We start from the raw sequence: 19,020 nt of genomic DNA, 5'->3' as shown, positions 1-19,020 counted from the left end.
CTCAACTCACTTCCTTGGCAGAACAGAGTGTGAAAAGCTATCCTTGTGTTCTACCCCCAGGAGCTCCCAGGCCATTCCCTCCACCTGGAGGTCTCACCTTCTCCTGTTGGTTTCTGATCAGCCGGCAGGCCAATGTCATGGAGGGCCACCCACTGCGCTTTCTAACCCTGGTGCGCCACCTGGCCAGGACAGAGCAGCCCTTTGTATGCTTCTCCATCAGCCTCTGCATGGATGACCTCTCCCTGATTGTGTCCACAGAAGAGAAAGAGTTCCAGCCCTTGGGTAAGGCCTTGGGACCCAAAGCTTGTGTGGACCATACCCGGGGAATTGGGCTGAGCCAGATGTTGACATGGATGTACCTGGAAGCCTGGAAACTTCCAGTATCTCTTTATCTTTTAAAATTTCTTCCTTGGCTTCCATATCTGGTCAAATGTCTACAAAATATTTGCAGGGTGCCACTGTGGTCTGGGCCTTGCATGGCTCTAAAACGCATGCTCACTGGCTTTCCAGAATACTAGTTCTACCCCGACAGGAGGAACACTGGTAGGACTTAGGGTTTGCCTCACTGGAACACAAGCCACATCGGCAGAGCAAGGTTTATGAGGGATATACACAACTTAGTCAGAGCTGAAGTGGCCTTAGACCTGTCCACGAATAACCCAAATAAATTCATGAGGCTCACGGTCATTCTGTATGGTTGGCTGTTAACTCTGGGTGCCCAGGAGTCTGATGCTGACTCTGCCTTAAGACTTCAGCATATTCTCAAGCTCACTTGCCTCATGACTAAGCCCAGATCTCTCAGCCATCACTCCGAGGCTAAGGCTAAGAGTCACTGTCTCGTAGCTAAGTGTATGCAAGGTCCCGAACATGGTCACATTTTTGGCACACAGCCAGGCTGCTTGAGTCTTCCCTCTCAGGTCACCCGACATAGGCCATCACCCCGGTACTCAAAGGATAGTGCTTGACTGGGGTAGTGCTTGACTGAAGCCTGCTGGAGCTGACCTTGGATTGTTGGATTAAGCTCTCTGCCTTGGGGTACTAAGTGGGAGCATCAGCATCCCCTTATCTTGCAGGGCAGTGGGCTTGTAAAATGAGGTAATGCTTGTAGCTGTGCTTAACTAGTGTCTGGTACAAAGTCTAAGCTCAGAAGGTGATGGGGGCAGCTAATGTTGTAGGCATTTTTTTTTTAAATGAATGAGAGTGAATGTCTGGTCTATACCTCCACAGGATGCTAGGCCCACATGCGCTGACCAGGATTATCTCTATTTCCAGTGCTTTTGGGTCTCTGTAGCATGATGCAGCATGTGACGTCCAGTGTTTGTTCTCTTTTACAGATGCCATGGAGCCTGAGGATGAGGCAGAGCCCTCTGCAGGCCGCCAGCTCCAGGTCAGGTGCAGCCAGCTGCTGGCTTGTGGTCAGTGGTATCACCTGGCCGTGGTGGTCAGCAAAGAAATGAAGAGGAACTGCAGTGTTACCATGTACCTGGATGGACAAGCCATTGGTTCAGCCAAGGTCAATGTCAGAGCTGAGATGTTGCCTTGATATGACCTGCTAATTACTTGCTTGACCATTTTTCTTGTTATGTGTGTGTGTGTGTTTGTGTGTGTATTTGTGTATGCATGCTTGTGTATTTATATTGTGTATTTATATGCATGTGCATCTTTATGACTTTTTAGATAAAATTTTATTTTAGTGAGAGATGTGCCTCGTGATGTTGTATCACTGTATACCACTTTGATTAGTTCTGGGGTTAAGTGTCTCTCTCTCTCTCTCTCTCTCTCTCTCTCTCTCTCTCTCTCTCTCTCTCTCTGTCTCTATCCTATTTGAACAGATGTTGTATATTCAGGCCTTACCGGGGTCTTTTTTTTCAATGGAGCCATCCTCATTTGTGGATGTTTATGGCTATATTGGGACCCCCAGAATTTGGAAACAGAAATCATCATTAATCTGGCGTCTCGGGCCTGCATACCTCTTTGAAGAAGACATATCAGCGGATACTCTGGCCCTTATCATCAAACTTGGCCCGAGGTACTGCGGCAACTTTCAAGCTGTGCACCGTCAAGGTACGGCGTGCGTTGATTTATAATGATTCTGCTGGTATCAGTTTTTAAGTGGGCACCCAGTTATTTATAGCATATTTATAAAGAATAAACTCAGCACAGGTCAATCATGAGGGAAGGCCTTTGTAATTGGATCATTATATATTTACAACCCAAGAGAAACTGTCATAGAAGAGGAAATGACAATATCCTTTAGATTTCGACTCCACAGCACCTAATGGAGGAGGGTCGGTGAGCAATACCATCAGCAAAGAAAGGGAGGGCATTGAGATAAATAAGTTACATTCCTTTTAATGAAGACGCTTTTTAACTAAAGTATACCGTTGTCTTCAATTATTAAACAGGCAGACAGCGGCCCCATTTTCTTTATTGATTGTTGGCTGTTCAAGCAAGGAGCTTGCTCTCTGAGCTCCGCCAGGTCCAGGGGGTCAGTTCCCATCTGGAAAGAAAGACAAATGCATCTGAGTTTGAAGGCCTTATGTGTGGCCAAGGGCGACTGAGTGCTGCTGAGTGCTTTAGTTTCCAGGACCAGGGCTTGTGTGAACTTCATTTCCTGCAGCAAATGGCATTGACCAGAGCAGCTAGGTCAGGTCTGGAGTCCGTTGCACCGACTCTGTGTTTGCACAGTGTTCCTTTAGCAGAGCTTTGGCGCCAGTCCCCGGGGAACCAGAGTGCTAATGCTAACTGGAATGTTCACAGTAGCCGTGCAGCTCACAGTAACTGTGTAGCTCACAGTAACTATGTAGCTCACTGTAACTATGTAGTTCTCAGGTCTGTCAGCCTCATCCCTTTCCCCCTTAAGAAAATGTTACTTAGCAACAATTTGGAAGTAAACTGACAGATTTGATAGAGGCTTCTACTCTGGTAGGTTCACAACTGAAACACATTTCTTTTCTAGAAGAGTCAATCTTGAGAGATTGCCCAAAGTGTATTTGTTGTTGTTTTTGACTTGTTTTTGTCTTTTTAGAATCTCAATGTGTAGACCAGGCTGGGCTCAAACTCCCAGAGATCTATTTGCCTCTGCCTTCCAAGTGCTGGAATTAAAGGTGTGCACCACCACACCTGGTACTACCCTCATTTTTGTATTATCAGAGAAGCACAGGTGGGTGTAAAACACATCACACACAAATATGCAAAATGTAACAACATACAGACATTCTCTCAGTGATCTTGTTGCTGTGTGGCAGCAGGTATTTGTTGGTTGGAGGGTCAATTTCTTTCTCTGTATAGGGAGGTTAGGACTGACTAAAATTATGCTGTTGCAGGAGAAGACCCAGATGGTGAAGCCACGCCCCTCATTGCGGAGGAAAGGGTTTCCTTTGGTCTTTATGTACCCAGCTCTTCTATCACCAGCATAATGAACATCAGAAACATCTACAATGAGGTGGACAGCCGTCTGATTGCCAAGGAGGTACAGCTTCCTCCAGCCCCGACTCTTCCCCATGGCAAACATCACTGTGTGCCTTCTTCACTTTCCGGGGCTCCAGTGACTATTGTGTGTTTGCTCACTTGTGGGTGGATAGATACATGCAAACCACACTTCCACCTTCGTTTGCTAAGCCACAGCCTGCTCCCCCACTAGGACTAAAGCTTTTCTTTTAAAATTGCTCAGAGAGGATTATGTAGGCTCTTCCTGGTGAAGAACTAAGAACACTTCCAATATCATTTTGATTTTGGAAACTACTGCTGACCTTTGCTTTGGACTCTACAACTCTGAAAAGTGGATGAGTGACTGTAACTTTGTTTTTAAAGTGAACTTATAGAATAACAAGCGAATGCTTGTGCAAAGAGAGATGCCGGGTGATTAACCATTTCCTAATTTCTGCATAAATATCTCTTTTGAGTTGAGTGCAGAGCTCTTGAGTCTCATGAACCTCTAGAGGCCCAGGGGTCAGAATTGAGGCCCTGACATGCACCAACATTGTGTCTTCTTCCATATCCTGATAAAGGAAGGCAGAATTCCTTTCCTCCTGGATCTCTGGAGTAAGTAGCAGAAACTGGGCCTCGCAGAGCCTGGACAGAGAAGGTCTTGGCACTAGTGTTTCATGGTTGCTGTCATTGGGCTCCTCCTACCCCATGCTCTACTCTTGGTGAGCAGGAGTGGGATGCAGATTGTGTATTTACAGCTCACTCCCTTGCAATTGTGCCACAGTGAGGAAGTAGGACAGTGATTCCCCACATTAGCTTCCACCCACAATATTGGCTCATCCACTAATTGTGACATGTAGAATGCCAGCCTTGGGCCTCAGGGCATCTATCCTCTAGGGGCTCCTGAACAGCACCCTTCTTTCTCAGGGTTTTGTAGCACTGATTGCTGTCATTTCCTCTAGATGAATATTTCCTCCCGTGATAATGCCACCCCTGTGTTCTTGCTGAGAAACTGTGCTGGACACCTCTCGGGGTCTCTACGGACTCTCGGTGCTGTTGCTGTGGGCCAGTTAGGTGGGTCAAGCACTAGAGTCTACTTTACTTTGGGGAGGAGGGCTTGTGCATCTTAGACTTCTGAGGGTGGGAGACAAGATGGATTGAACTGGGGAGGTCTTGTGAGAAGAGCCAGATTGAGAACAAGCCCAGCCAGAGAGTGACCAAAGAGTCCAGCTCAGTCAGCTTACTGCTTCTGGCTGATGAACTCAACTACTGACCACACTGGTACCCCTGTACCACAGGAGCCAACCTCTGGAGCACAGTGTAGCAGGGCCCATGGTTGTATTGTCTGAGTGAAGGGAACAGATATGTTGCCAAGACTTCTGGAGCTCCAGTATCTCTTCCCAGCCAATCCTAATGCATGAGCCCTCTCTGGCTATACATGGGCATAGATGCAGGCAGCTGCCAGGGGTGCTGTATTATATAGCACTGCTGGGACATGCTGTTGACATGTCCTCTTTGGCTCCCTCAGGGGTGAGGGTGTTCCATTCTAGCCCTGCTGCCAGCAGCCTGGACTACATTGGAGGGCCTGCCATCCTCCTAGGCCTCATTTCCCTGGCAACAGATGACCATACCATGTATGCAGCTATGAAAGTCCTGCACTCGGTCCTGACCAGCAATGCCATGTGTGATTACCTGATGCAGCGCATCTGTGGGTACCAGGTAATCCCACCCTCTCAGCTGACCCTCCAGCCTCCCAAAGAGGTGTCATCCCCAAGATAAGCTACTCTTGCCCCAGTAGGTCAGAAATGAGTTCTGGAATAGAGTGCCCCTGCAAGTCTTACATCCCCCCATAACCTTGGTCACCCCAAACAGAGACTGTTCAATTATCCATCGACAGACATGCTGCCGCCTATAGATCATAGCAGAGGAGGGCCTGGTGACAGCCAGCTGCAAGGAGCTCTGTCTAGACCAGATTACTCATCTGTCTGCTGCTTTAGCATTCTCCTTGATGATTCCAGAATCATTTAGGATTGACTGATTCTGCCTGCCTCATAGGGGATGAGAGTCCATGTTATAGACCCAAGTTTGAAATCTTGCCTCATCTTCTACTTTGATATTCAACCTTTGAAAGAGTTATTTACATTTGCTCAGTCTTCCCACCTGTAAGATCTGGACTTTCATTCCTCCTGTCTCTTGGCTTATAGTGAGGATTGAAAGACTTCCTACAAATGACAGGGCTCAGATTATAAGCCTGACTAGGAATCAGTGCTCAGCTAATATTAGCTGCTTTGAGTTCGTAACCTCCTTGTGACAGTTCTCTCTAGTGTAGGATAGGACAACTAGCAGATATGCAGATGGCAACGGTTGTAAAACAGGATGACTGGCAGACATGCAGATGGGAATGATTGTGTGTATTGTGTGTATGCAGGGAACTTAGAAGAGCGTCCGCTCACAAAAGTTGCTGCAGATGCACTCACATCATTGCCACGGCTATCTGTGATGGATGAGATCAGATCTTGCCCTCCAGTAACTTCCTGCCTGGTTGGGCCGTGGCTTTGAGAGGAACCACAGGGAGAAGGACCAGAGCTTAGGTCTTAGTTGGGGACAGAAGGAGGTCAGATTGCAGATGTGTCAAAAAAATGACCACAACAGGGTGAAAAGTTTTCATACATTTGATGACCACAAGTATTACTTTCAGAAGGCGTGTTGGAAGACCAACAGGAGTGTCTTGGGGGAATGGGGACAGAGAGTAGACTTTGTGAGAACCAGAAGAAGGAGACATGTACACCATGATCTGAGTCCCAAAGGGATGGGTGACAGCTCAGATGTCAGCAGGGTGATGGGTAGCCTGAGTTTTATGTCTCCAAGATCAGGAGAACACAAAGCTTTCTGGGAAGCATCTTTCTTAGTTTTCAGAAACAAGTGTCTTGGTCCGATCCCAGTGTCTCCATCCTAGAGTGGATACTGCCAGTGCTCACCTGATGGCAGGATAGAATGACACAGCCTGACTCGAGACTGTGTGATCTGGGTGTGGACCTGTGGTGGCTTCCTGACAGTGCTGCAGCACTGAGGAGAGGCTATAGTGATGGATATATAGACCCAGTAAGAGATGAGGAAAGCATGGAGACATGAGGCAGGAGGTAACATCTCGTAAGCCCAGTAAGACAGGTACAAAAAACAAAGTGGCATGGAAAGTGGTGTGGGTCTATCTTGTGAGAACGTAGAATGAAGGATGGCAGTTCCAAAGAGTAGGGGGTGTGGTCTGAGAGCAGGGGTGTGGTCTGAGAGCAGGAACTCTGTAGAAACTAGTAGTGCAGGAGAAAGGGAGCTGTAGACACATCTAGGAATCCCACTGTGCATGTTACCTTTCCAGATCTTAGCCTTTCTCCTGCGGAAGAAGACATCCTTCCTAAACCACCGCGTTTTCCAATTGATCCTCTCAGTGGCTGGCACAGCGGAGCTGGGTTTCAGGCCATCTGCTGTCACTAACATATGTATCTTCCAGCATGTGCTCTGCAATTTTGAGGTAAACCAGAGACTGGCACCTAGGCCTTCAGGAATATGTGTTTGAAAGGGTAAAACACAATAAGATTGTCTGGTGTTTCACCTCCTTTCTTAGTCTTATTAAGAGCAGGTAGGAAAAATCACAATAGCTTTGGAGCACAGAGACCTGAGTTTACAGTTTAGTTCTGTTGTCTCTGATTTGTATAGCCTTGGGATAGGTCTTGATCACTCCGATCCTCCTTATTCTCTTGAGATAGTCTTGGCATATATAGCCCAGGCTGACTTTGAACTCCTGTTTTAAGAAGACTCTGAGTCAGCCTATTTAGTGTTGAGATTACAAGCAGGTGTGACTATGCCCTGATCCATTATGCTGATTTGTGAAACTGAGATTACCTCTTCTTTGACAGCTGTCATAAGGGTTAAAAATTTAAACACACACACACACACACACACACACACACACACACACACAGAGTCTTAGAAATGATTTTGAAACTGTGAAGCACCATCCATGTGTAAGAATTTAAGATAATATCCCAACCCCTTTGGATGCTGTTTGCTGTTCCCAGTGTTTTTTTTTTAAAGAATGACCTGAGAGAGGGAGATGGGGACACTGAGGTCAGATGGAAGGATCAACAGACCTATAGATGGACCAATCAATTCCAAATGTGGCAGCATTTACTGGGTGCTCACAGTACCCAGGTTGGCCATATCCTGGAGATTCAATGCTATGATCCCAGCTCTTGCTATTTGCAGAAGGTCCAAAAGAACAGTTTGTCAACCCCCCTCAGTGCCACAGAGAGGCAGACACTGGGACCAGGAATTCTGGGCCATGATTACAGAGTTCAAATAGAAAAGGCCCTGTCAAATAGAGGGCATATTGCAAATGTTCCAGCGTGTGAGCAGCCCCGGGAGAGATGTATGAGATTCCCTTTAGAGATGCTGTCTTTGCTTGCTAAGTGTCAGGGTGCTAGTCTCGGGGTCCACTGAGTCTGAGACACCCATGGTTTGGTCTTAACCCACATCTGTTCTGTTTTCCAGCTCTGGACAAACACTGCAGACAACCTGGAGCTCACTCTCTTTTCTCATCTCCTGGAGATCCTTCAGTCACCAAGGTTGGCTGGGTTTCAGTAGCCTGGGGCTTAGAACTAATGTCTTCAAACAAAGGATAAGGGTTAAAGGGACGGAGAGCCCAGTGGTATTATCTACAGTCCCCAGAATGCTGGTTGCCACCTACCCCAGTGGGGCAATGGGACAGCTAGCTCTTGCTCCTTTGACAAACTTGGACCTCAGGGGGATAGGTGTTGGGAATCAGAGGCCTGTAGCATCAAGGACTAGTCCAGAATTAGATGAATTGGGGCTCAGCAAGTGGTAAATACGGCCTGCAAAGAAATGGCTGCTCTAGGCCTTAACTTGCTTTCTGTACATTGTTTCTCTAATTGACCTTTCCGAGTGACTTGAACCAGTCACTTGGAGTTGCCACTGGAAGAAATAAAAGCCCAAACTTTTAAAGAAAGAAGAATGCATGGAGGAGGAGGAGGGATGGAGGAAGAGGGGCTGGAGGAAGGTAGTTAAGCACTTCCTTAGTGTGTGTAGAGGAAGGGCATAGATCCTTGAGGATGCTGGGTACCACATGAGTACCCCCTCTCCTTTCTCTGCCTTGTTTCAGCCTGTGCAGCTTCAGTTGGACAGGCACTCTTCTGTGGCAGCTGGGTGGCTATAAGACACCTCCTTGGATCTTTGTCTCAGCTGGGCAACCCCCATGAGCTTTACACCATAGTCCTAGGATAGAGTTGAGTCCTGCTGGGCCACTGTAGTCCCATGGCCAGGTCAGGAGCATAGCTTTGCCTCTCTAGAGGCTGAAGAGTTTACTCCAAACCTGTAAGGGCTGTGAATGGAGAAAAAAAGCAGCAGAGCCATGGGCTATCCCCTTGCTTGCTCTCCCAGGAACTTCTAATGCCTTCCTTGTTTTGGATGCACTTGTAAATGGATTTTTTTTCCCATGAGACTCGGAGTGAGTCACACGGGAACGAGGGATTCGAACTGGGAGAGTCGGGCGCAGTCCGCCCTCTGGCTGCGGGCACCAAAGCTGTGCGCCACCGCTCATTTGCTGTAAATAGAATTTTTCATCCAGGCTATTTTTGACTATCCATCTAAGGTGGCCCCAGCTTTTGGGTGGAATGTCATAGGTCTTTTCCTGTCACATAGTTCTGTGATCTGCGACCATCTTGTGTCCGTCCCATGAGTATATGGGGTGTGGAACTTTGCAGAACTGAACATGCTAATGTCAACAAGAAAGTTTCTAAAAAGTGATTCCACCCATATTCACCTACCCTCATTCTACCAGGCTTCACTTTCCGCACCTGTTGTCTAAGCAACAGACATTACCCTTGTGGGTCTTCTCTTTGGAATAGTCAAACTTACTGGAAGTAAGACTGTGATTATCCTGGGGAGGGGGTAGGGGTTCTTGAATTCTATCTCTCTCCTCTCTGCCTCTCCACTGAGTGCTCATCCACTTTGTGGTTTGGGGTGGGCAGGAAGATCACACAGGCAGACGGACGCTGTGGGTCTGAGCTGCTTTTGCTGCTTGTTGGGGAGTACTCTTGGGTCACACGGGTGTCTGCTGTCTTTGCTCTGGGTTTTCTGAGGCCAGCATTAGTCCTCCCTGAGGCTCAGAATTAAAGTCAATAACTGGGTTTATCTTTAAAGGCAGTTTCCGGAGATTGGGAGGGACAAGCAGCGCATGCTCCAGCCACTCTGACACTTGGCAGACACATACCTGATGGGTGTCTGATGGCATCTTGAAGAGCTGCCAGGAGACCACTGGTGTCAGAGGGCCATGGAGCAAGCCTAGCTTGGAAAGCCTTTTTAGCAGAAACACAGAAGATTTGGTTCATTCCAGTAAAAGCTTTTACTGCCTCTCTCCTGGGCTCACCAGGGAAGGACCCAGGAATGCTGAAATAGCCCACCAGGCACAGCTGGTACCCAAGCTCATTTTTCTCTTCAATGAGCCGAGCCTGGCTCTGTCCAAGGTCTCCACCATCATTGCCATTCTGGGCTGTCAGCTGAAGGGCTACTTCAACATCCAGGACTTACTCAGGTACTTGTACAAGCTCCCCAGGGGGGTGATGCAGGTGGAAGAACCTAGAACTATTTTACAAGGGAATATGTCCCCCACCCCAGTAGTTAACACAATTCAGAACTTTGTAGAAATTTGTGGTCAGGGATGGGCACAAGAGTGGATTTGCTTGATTCAGGGTGAGTGGTGGTAGATTTCTCAGCCTCTGGTACTCAGACACCTGTTCCATGCTCAAGAACTCAAGAACATCCACTCTCACAGACACGAATAGCCCCTTGTCTACCTCCTGTGATTTCCCTCAGGGTGGTCAGCCACATCTCACCCTTTCTTCTTCACTCCTAGATGAAATATTGACCTTGAAGAACTAGGGTTAATTTGATTTGCTAAATTTTGATGTATTTGGAAGCCTCTAGAAGCCCCATGCTGATCACGGCCGAATCCCATTTCCCTCAGATTTTCACTTGAAGCCCCACTTGAGTGGATCACATAGAAAACACTTAGCGCAAACCCAGTAGGCACAGTTAAGACCACTGCCTAAGCACCACCTTCTAATCTTGCTGCATGCAGGGTTGGGCTGTTTGTCATATACACCCTCAAGCCTTCATCAGTGAACGAGAGGCAGATCTGCCTGGATGGAGCCCAGGACCCTTCCATACCTGGTGAGAGCCCCCTTTTTCAGATATCAGATCAGAGAGTCAGGATGACCCTCAAGGCACCTAAAAGCACATATTGGGGACCACTTTGCATGGAAATGAGCTGTGAGAAACAAGAGAGACACCCACGGCTATGATGGCCAAATAGTGGCTGAGGAAGCTAAGTTTGGTGTATTGGTGATTACACAATACACCAAACCATATCTTCCTGCTTCAAAAGCTGCAATGGCTTCTAAGGCTCACAGAGTAGGCAACCTCTGTCTGCTAGTCCTGACCTTTCCTGGTTGAATCCTCACTGTCCCCAGTATCAATGAGCCTCAAGCTAACACTCTGAAGTGTTACAGATTGCATTGCCTCTGTGCGTGCTGTGAACACATTGTCTCTCTGGAATGGCACCCTGCTCACTGCATTCTCTGCCTTGTCTAATAGACTAGTCATTTCCAGTCCCACTAGGCTTTATTTCTGAAGTCCAAGGGCTTCTTATAATGTAGAGTTTATATGTGTTTGAGCCACTCTCTTACCCATGCGTAACAGCTTTGCCGTCTTAGTCTGCCTTGCTAGGAAGGCATAGTGTATCAACTACAACCACTTTGTCCTTGACTTGTTGGGTCTGTGCTGCCCAAGATGGGGCCATTTAAATGTAAAATTTAACTAATTGGAGGCTGGAGAGTTGGCTCAGTTGGTAAAGCGCTTGCCACATAAGCACAAGAACCTAAGCTTGGATCTCCAACATCCATATGAAAAGCCAGACACACTAGCCTATGTCTGACCCTAGAGCTGGAGAGGCAGAGACATTTATCTGTAGGGTCAACTAGTGTAGCAGAATCAGTGACCTCCGGTTTTAGTGAGAGACTCTGTCACAGTAAATAAAGTGGAAAACAACAGCCATGGACCTTTGTCCTCTATCCACATGTAAGGACAAGTGCATGCACGCTCTCAAGCACATTCATTCATATACGCTACACACATAACAATACGGCAAAATTTAAATAGTTAAAAAATGATGATTTTGGATCTTCGCATTGGTGGTATTCTAAATATGGCCACGACATGAGGCTAGTGTCCCCTGCATGGGACAGAACAGAAGTAAAACAGTCTCACTGTCACAGAATGGCTTCTGGGACAGCATTGCTTAGTCCCACCTCTTTTTAGGCCAATCCTCAAAAAACGGAAATTACTATTCCCTCTTCTCAGAGGACAGAACTGAAAGGTCAGTGAGATTAGAACCTTAGTGAGAGATGGGGCCAGAATCAAACACAGAGAAATGGGACTCTTCTCCAAGCTTCTGCTGTGAGCTGTGTGTTCCTTTAATTGCTCACAAAACAACAGCCAGAGAATGAGTGAGTGGATGGGGTGGGGGGAAGGGGGCAGGGGGGCAGGGTTCGAAGTCATAGTTGGCCAGACCTCCTTCTCACATGGATTTCATGGTGAAACTTCTACCCACACCTCCTTTTTTTTTTTTTTTTTTTTTTAGCCAGGGTCTTGCTATGTAGCTCTGATTGGTCTGGAACTCCCTATGTAGATCAGGCTGGCCATAAAGTCACAGAAATTGACTGTCTATGTCTCCCAAGTGCTGAGATGAAAGATGGGACTCGCCATGCCTGTTATCAGTCTTCAGTGTAAATCTCTGGTAAACATTGTTAGTGAGTCCTTTAGAGTTTTTCTGATGCTTCAAGGGTCAAGTTGCTTCTCATTGAAAGATAGTTTTGACCTAACTACTTTAAAAATTATTTTTCCCCAAGAGTAAACACTGAAGCTACCCCCAAGTAAAGGGAAACGCAGCAGTATTCTGAAGCTCTTTTTAAGTGTTGTACAGAAGTCTAGAATTCAATGCCAAGATTTTGAGCCCTATCTGTGGCTCAATTCCCAAGTAAACTAAGTATTTGATGAATAAAATTGTATGCTGTAGCAAATAGTATGTCTCTTTACATCCGCTTTCTCTCAAATCTGAATTTCGCTCTTTCTTTTTTTTTCTGTAGCTGGAAGCCAAACATCTGGAAAGACAATCTGGCTTAGAAACCAGTTGCTGGAGATGCTGTTTGGTGTAATATCTTCCTCCCAACTTCATCTGTCCTCTGAGTGAGTAGACCCAGGAAGGGTGAGTTGGCTCAGGGTTGCCTCACACAGGGTGGGGCATTAAAACCTCTTCTTAATGAAAAGTTTAGCATCCTCGAGTCTGCTCGCTCCAGTGTGTTCTGCACTAGTCAGAATGAAAATATATTCTCTCCACTCAATAAGCCAGACCTTGCCCTGAGGTATATCCTGATGTAAATGTTCAATGGGCACAGAGAACAAGAAACAGATTTGAGATCATTTCAATAAATTCTTTTTGTCACCATCGTATCCTGTAATGGCTATTGTTCTGGCAGTTGTGACAATGGCTTCCTTTGATATCTTATTCCTGGCAGACAACAGAATGGAGAAACAGTTATTGTAAATTACATCTATCGTAGAGAAGGCTTGCCAAACTCTTCTGCTGTTCACTGAGTGCTTTAGTTAGTTTTTCCAACTTGGATTAAGAGGAGTCTCTGCCTCCAGTTAACCTTCAGAGTCATGTTTAATCACATAGCTGATTATATTACTTTTCCTGTTGCCTGCCTAAGACTCTGGAGTCATTCAGCTAACAACTATTTGCTGAGCACCTACTTTATACCAGACACTGTCCTTGGCTTGAAGGATGCAGCCCTGAGCCAGTCGTTCCATGGCTTTGCGCCGTCTTTGAATTTATGAGTCAAAATGTGGGCTTATTTGGTGATATGGTTGAGAGGTACTCCCCAGCAAAGAAACAGCAAATAGTAGCTAATGACTTCCCAGCTGAGGCTGAACTGGTGGCTCGGTTAGTAAAGTACTTGCTTTGTGAGCATGGGGACCTGGGTTTGGATCCTTGGCACTCACATAAAAGTTGGATGTGATGTCTATCTGTTAACCTAATGTTGGGAAGGGTGGTGGAGGCCAATAGATCTCAGGAGATCACTAGATAGTCAGTCTAGCTCAACTGTGATCTCCAGGTTCAGTGAGAGACCCAGTTACCAAAAATAAGCTAGGGAGTGATAGAGGGAGATACCTAGCATTAGTTCTAGCTTGCACTCGTGTGTGCATTCATATAAATATACCACACACACACACAATATGCACACACAGCACACACACCAAAAACCACTCTTATAGACCTATGAGTCTTTACATTTCTAGAATCAAAATACAAACTGGAAGATGCCTTAGAGGTGAGTGAGCCCAGCCCTTTCCCTTTATATCTCTTTGGAAGAGACCCTAGGGTGGTTCTCACACATCCGAACTCTTCAATCTCAACCTGGGATTGGAATTTCAGCTCTTTTCCTAAGGTCCCCAAAAGGTCCCATGAGTTTCATATGCCTCTTTCTGCTCGGTGTGAGATAGAAAATGGCAGTTTTCCTGGTGGGCCTGGGTGAGGAGAAAGTGATTAACAGATGACTCTGAGAAGGGTGCCTGGGATACCATGGAGTCCATAAGATAATTCTTGTCATCATCATCATCATCACCACCATGTCTATCACCATCACATTGCTTTCACCACCATGAGTAGGATTGCTACCATCGTCATAGTTACCACCACTCCATTATCAGCATCACCACCACCATCAGCAGCAACATCACCACCATCCCTTTCATCACTGTCATCAGTATTATCATTGAGTTAAATGATGGAGCACATTAAGAGTTCTGTCAAAGCCATCCAGTTAGTAGGCACCAAAGACAATACTAAAAGGGAGGTGGTCTCTTCATTTCTAGCCCGGTATTGGCTCATTGCAATAGCCAGTAGCCATCCCTAGGCAGGCCCAGTGTGGCAGCTGATGCTGAGAGCCTGCCCTGCTCAGATGGCTCTCTCTATGACTCTTAAGTGGCCGGGGCTTGTACTCTCTCTGTTGTCCTTTCTAGACAGGCTTCTGACCTCCATGACCCCAGTTTCCTCTAACAAATCTAAACTCAGCATTTTAATGCCCACATTTGAGAGCAACAGTTCACAGCTAACCATTGGATTAGTTTTGGCGAGATGCTTTGAAGACAGGGGTAAATAAATGTATGTCTTAGATTACTCCTCTGCTGATGGTAATGGAGTGAGATGGGCAAGCATGAACAGTAGTGAGTAGGGCTACGGGGAGCGCTCATATCCCCATGCCTGGACTTAGTTCCCAGTTGCCCTGAGAAGCTCTGCTTGTACACACAGCACTGTCAATGGACAAACCCATTCATTGTGCAACGATCCTGCAAGACTTTTACTGTATTCCTTCAAAATATAATCCCAGTTCATGTACAATGGCCAAGCACTGCTTCCCTTCCCTTCCTGTGGTGACTTGTGAAGCTGCACCTGTCTTCTTCTGGGCACGCTTCTTGCTCATGGCCTGAGAGATGACTTGCTTGCATGTCTTGACCCTCTAGGTTAAAGGAACAAGTGTTTCTGAGCCTGGGGCCCGACTGGTTCCTGCTGCTCCTACAAGGTCACCTGCATGCCAGCACCACCACTCTGGCATTGAAGCTGCTGCTGTACTTTCTGTCAAGCCCTTCCCTCTGTGGGCGATTTAGAGATGGCCTGTCTGCTGGATGCTGGGTAGAGAACTGCATGGAGGGGGTGGACATTGTGATGGGTGAGTGTGTTTGGCTGTCTCCATGAAGCCATTACTATTTTGTCCTGGATGTGAGTGAAGACCAAGCCCTACCCGCACCCTGCCCACTTGGGACCTGGGTAGCCCTGTCCTGAGATCAACCCTTGCCTCCTTAGATTTTCTTTGTTGAATCCTAGAGCCTCATGCTCATTAGCTTCTTCGGGCTGCCTTCCAGCCCTGAAATCTCCTTATCTGTTTACTCACTGGGCACCTTGCACATTGATTCTTCTCCTCTTCCAGTAATGTTGATTTGTCCTTCATGTCCCAGCTCAATGTCATTTCTCCCAGGACAAGGGGGGGGGGCGGCAGCCTGAATGGGGAGATTGAATAACATCTCTCTGACATATGACATCTCTCTGATGCCCATCATGATTCATAAGCACATATTAATTTGTATGAATCGCCTTATGTCTGCCCTTCCCACTACATTGTGTGCTTCATATATGTGCCTGGAATCTGTACATCTTTCTGAAGTATGATAACCCCTCTGTCCAATACAGCATTGCCTTGGGGCTTTCTGCATAGTTGGCATTAAGTGTCTGGTTTTGATGAATGAATGAGTGAATGAATGGAGAGATGAATGGGTTGATGGATCAATGAATGGATGAGCATGTTAAGAACTGGCCAGGACATGAGATAGGGGTTTTCTAAGGGGGGGGGGGGGAATGGGGAAAGGGGATGGCAGCTGAAGTGTAAATAAAATATCTAAAAAAAAAAAAAAAAAAAAAAAGTACTGGCCAGGAATGATCTCAAGGAGCTTGCATGTGCTCTTGTATATGAAATGTGTTTTATTCAGTGTTTCTGTGGTTTGGCAGTGTATTGACTTGGTATCAGTAACTGTTCTTATGTGGCTTTTGTGCCTTCCTTACCTGATCAACAGACAACCTGAAGAGCCGCCCTGCAGTGCCTGACCAGAGCCCCTGCCTGCTTCCTGGGTTCCGGGTCTTGAATGACTTTCTGGCCTACCATGTTCTCATTCCGGAAGTGTACCTCATCGTGTCTTCCTTCTTCCTCCAGACACCACTTACAGAGCTGACTGATGGGCCCAGAGTATGTTCAGGGTGCACGTCTGGGGAGGAGAGGCACACTTCGCTTTCTGATTTCATATTTTTATGGCTGTTCCCTAAGATTCACTATCCCTCTGCTCCTTCCAACCAGAACTATGTCTGACCTGCTTCATTCCCGCACACTGCACCCAGGCTAGCTTTTAAATTCCTCCTATTAGCACTAATGACTTCCTTAACTCCCACCTCCCACCCTCTCTCTTAGAATACCTGATGTCATCAATCTAATCTATTTCTTTCTGGTTAGGGAAATCTCAGCATGCTAGGACTGGCCATGCCCCAGTGTCCCACCTTAGGTCTTAGCTCTGCTCATCGTGGGTGAACCCACTCCATTGTCACCAAGAGAGGATTTTCTTTAATCTTGAGTGACTCACCGAATGCAGCATTTCCCACCTCTTTCTCTTTAGTTTCTTGCTTCTCACTGACCCTTCCCTTGTAGAACACAAACAAGTCCAACCATGTTTTCCCTGAGACCAGGAGCTGCTCCTTAATTCATACTTTTGGCCTACCCCTGCCCCATTTCTCACTCTTATGAACTTCCTTGCTAAATTTTCCCCAAAGAAGAGGCCACAGTCACCTCCCCATCTCACCATCCACCCACTCTTACACTTGGTTCAAGCCTTCCTGGGCTTTTATACTTCCCAGGGCAGATGCAGACCCCAGCTGGCATCAGGGCTCCTTCAGTTTGAGTACTTAACTAGCCTTTCCAGCTGGCCTCAACTTACCAGATCTTCCTATTATAACTCTGCTGGGTTAGGTCCACAAGAAGACAGCTGTGTGCTTACCAGTCAAGTGTCTCATGTGCCCTTCTTCTTTCTCCCACTGTCACCTGATACTTCTGCTGACAGCCCTAGACTATTTCCTCCACTGTGCCTCATCGTACCTCACAGAACATTGACACCTGTAGGTGAGCAGCCTCCTTAAACACTGAGCAGATGGGAGACAGACCTGACCCTTGACTCATCTTCCCGGGTACCTGATGAATAGCAGAACTGGAAATCATGTCTTAGCCTTTAGTTGAGTTGTATTGAATGGAACTGGAATAGAAAAAAGTCATGGCTAAAACATTCAGTCCACTGCATACTCCCTTATTTTATGGATTAGGTGTACATCTTGATAGACACAAATAGTATGTAGATCACTTCAGCCCAAGGTCCTGACTATGCTGTGTTAAGTTCATTGAGAGTCAGAGTTTTTATTTCTCTCTGTATTATGGGAAACAAACATCTAAGAGTCTAAGACCTGTAAGAGACACTTTACATATTCCATTTCACTTGATATTTAAACAACCCCTTGGGAGTAGATAATGTGAGTTTCCATTTCATAGAGAAGGAAATTGAACCGCCAAGAGGCTGAAGAGCTTGCTGAGTGCTGGTCTGAGCTATTAAAAGGCAGTGTCAGGCCTCCTTCTACAACCTGCTCCTTCTCTGCACTTGCCCTGAACCTTGGAATACTTCTCGTCTTCTATATGTTCATACCCATTGAATTTGGTTGGGACAATGAATACTTTCGAGATTAAAGCCCAGGGCCTTGTACATGCCAGACAAACGCTGCTCCCCCTGCTCTACACCCTTAGCCCTGAAGAACTCCACTTGCTGCAAGTTGCTGGTAGCTAGCACCTTCTTAGAGTTGTGTGCTTCTAATGCACGTGGGGCTGGAAGATTCCATAAGGGCCAATGACCCATTCTGTTTCTGTCCTCTTGTTTTTCCTACTGGGGAACCCTAGGAAATGTGATGCACTGTGACAAAGCTAGCCACTGGTGGGCAGATCTCCTTATGGTTCTTCTTTCTCCACAAGGAGAGCTTGGATTTGATGCTTCAGTGGCTTCTTCAGAAACATCACCAGCAAGAAGTCTTTCAGGTTGGGCTGTGCATAGAAGGTGCCCTGCTACTCCTGGGGATGCTGAAAGCCATCATGAGCCAGGTGAGATCTGTTCTTCACACAATATACCAGAAGGTTCCAATGGGAAGGAGTTTGGAAGGGTACGCTTGTTTTGTTCAAGAAGCTTCCTAATAAAGCATTCATATTTATCCATCCTCTGTTATATAGAAAAATGCCTGTGCCTGTGTAATTTACAAGGAGCTGAGGCTAATTTAGCTCACAGTTCTGAAGAGTAAAAAGTCCAGGAGAATGTACCAGCATCTGCCTGGCATGTGGTGAGAGCCTGCTGCTATCTCATAGTGTGGTGGAGGGGACCCCATGGTGACATTGAGCAACTGTGCTACCTTGGGTCTCTCTTTTCTTTTTTATAAGACACAAAGGTGATTTATGCACTGTCACCATGAGACATGCCTCCCTACTTCTTTAAGTATTTGGTTTGCCTCAGTGGGGGGACATTTCTGAGGAGATAAAGATGCTTATCTTTTTAAGAGGCTCATCTGCATCAGGACAGATGGCGAGGTAGATACCTGACTCAGAGAAAATGGGTGGCCTGGCACAGAGCCTTTTGGTGCAGGAGCTGCTTGATTTTGACTTTCGAGGCTCATGAGCAATGGGTGGAAGGAGATAATTGTGAGTAATTTAAACATTGTGGCAGCTATAACAGGTGAAGTCTATTTGTTCTGGGAACAGGTCAGCAAGGGTAAGAGGCTGAGAAAGTCAGTTTCATTTTGAAGATACCAAAGCCTTGATTCTGTGAGGAAATGCCATT

The 19,020-nt window shown here is 46.5% G+C and overlaps 1 protein-coding gene across 4 annotated transcripts in view; it reads left to right on the top strand.

Moving 5' to 3' along the window:
* The window catches only part of Wdfy4 (WDFY family member 4), a 228,359-nt gene that overhangs the window by 82,037 nt on the left and 127,302 nt on the right, over positions 1–19,020 (top strand). For 3 of the 4 annotated variants that reach the window (XM_076931448.1, XM_076931449.1, XM_076931446.1), the window contains 14 exons: positions 61–282; positions 1,335–1,513; positions 1,833–2,064; positions 3,327–3,472; positions 4,392–4,503; positions 4,958–5,148; positions 6,803–6,955; positions 7,975–8,048; positions 9,872–10,033; positions 10,580–10,671; positions 12,645–12,744; positions 15,082–15,287; positions 16,186–16,355; positions 18,168–18,293. In XM_076931448.1, coding sequence (XP_076787563.1) covers positions 61–282; positions 1,335–1,513; positions 1,833–2,064; positions 3,327–3,472; positions 4,392–4,503; positions 4,958–5,148; positions 6,803–6,955; positions 7,975–8,048; positions 9,872–10,033; positions 10,580–10,671; positions 12,645–12,744; positions 15,082–15,287; positions 16,186–16,355; positions 18,168–18,293 — 2,165 coding nt within the window. The remainder of the gene's footprint in view (positions 1–60; positions 283–1,334; positions 1,514–1,832; positions 2,065–3,326; positions 3,473–4,391; positions 4,504–4,957; positions 5,149–6,802; positions 6,956–7,974; positions 8,049–9,871; positions 10,034–10,579; positions 10,672–12,644; positions 12,745–15,081; positions 15,288–16,185; positions 16,356–18,167; positions 18,294–19,020) is intronic. The other variant, XM_076931447.1, reaches the window with a different exon arrangement.

The sequence above is a fragment of the Arvicanthis niloticus genome, chromosome 3 (genome assembly GCF_011762505.2).
Source record: "Arvicanthis niloticus isolate mArvNil1 chromosome 3, mArvNil1.pat.X, whole genome shotgun sequence".
NCBI classification, from domain to species: Eukaryota; Metazoa; Chordata; class Mammalia; order Rodentia; family Muridae; genus Arvicanthis; species Arvicanthis niloticus.
This window is presented reverse-complemented; position numbering and strand designations above follow the sequence as displayed.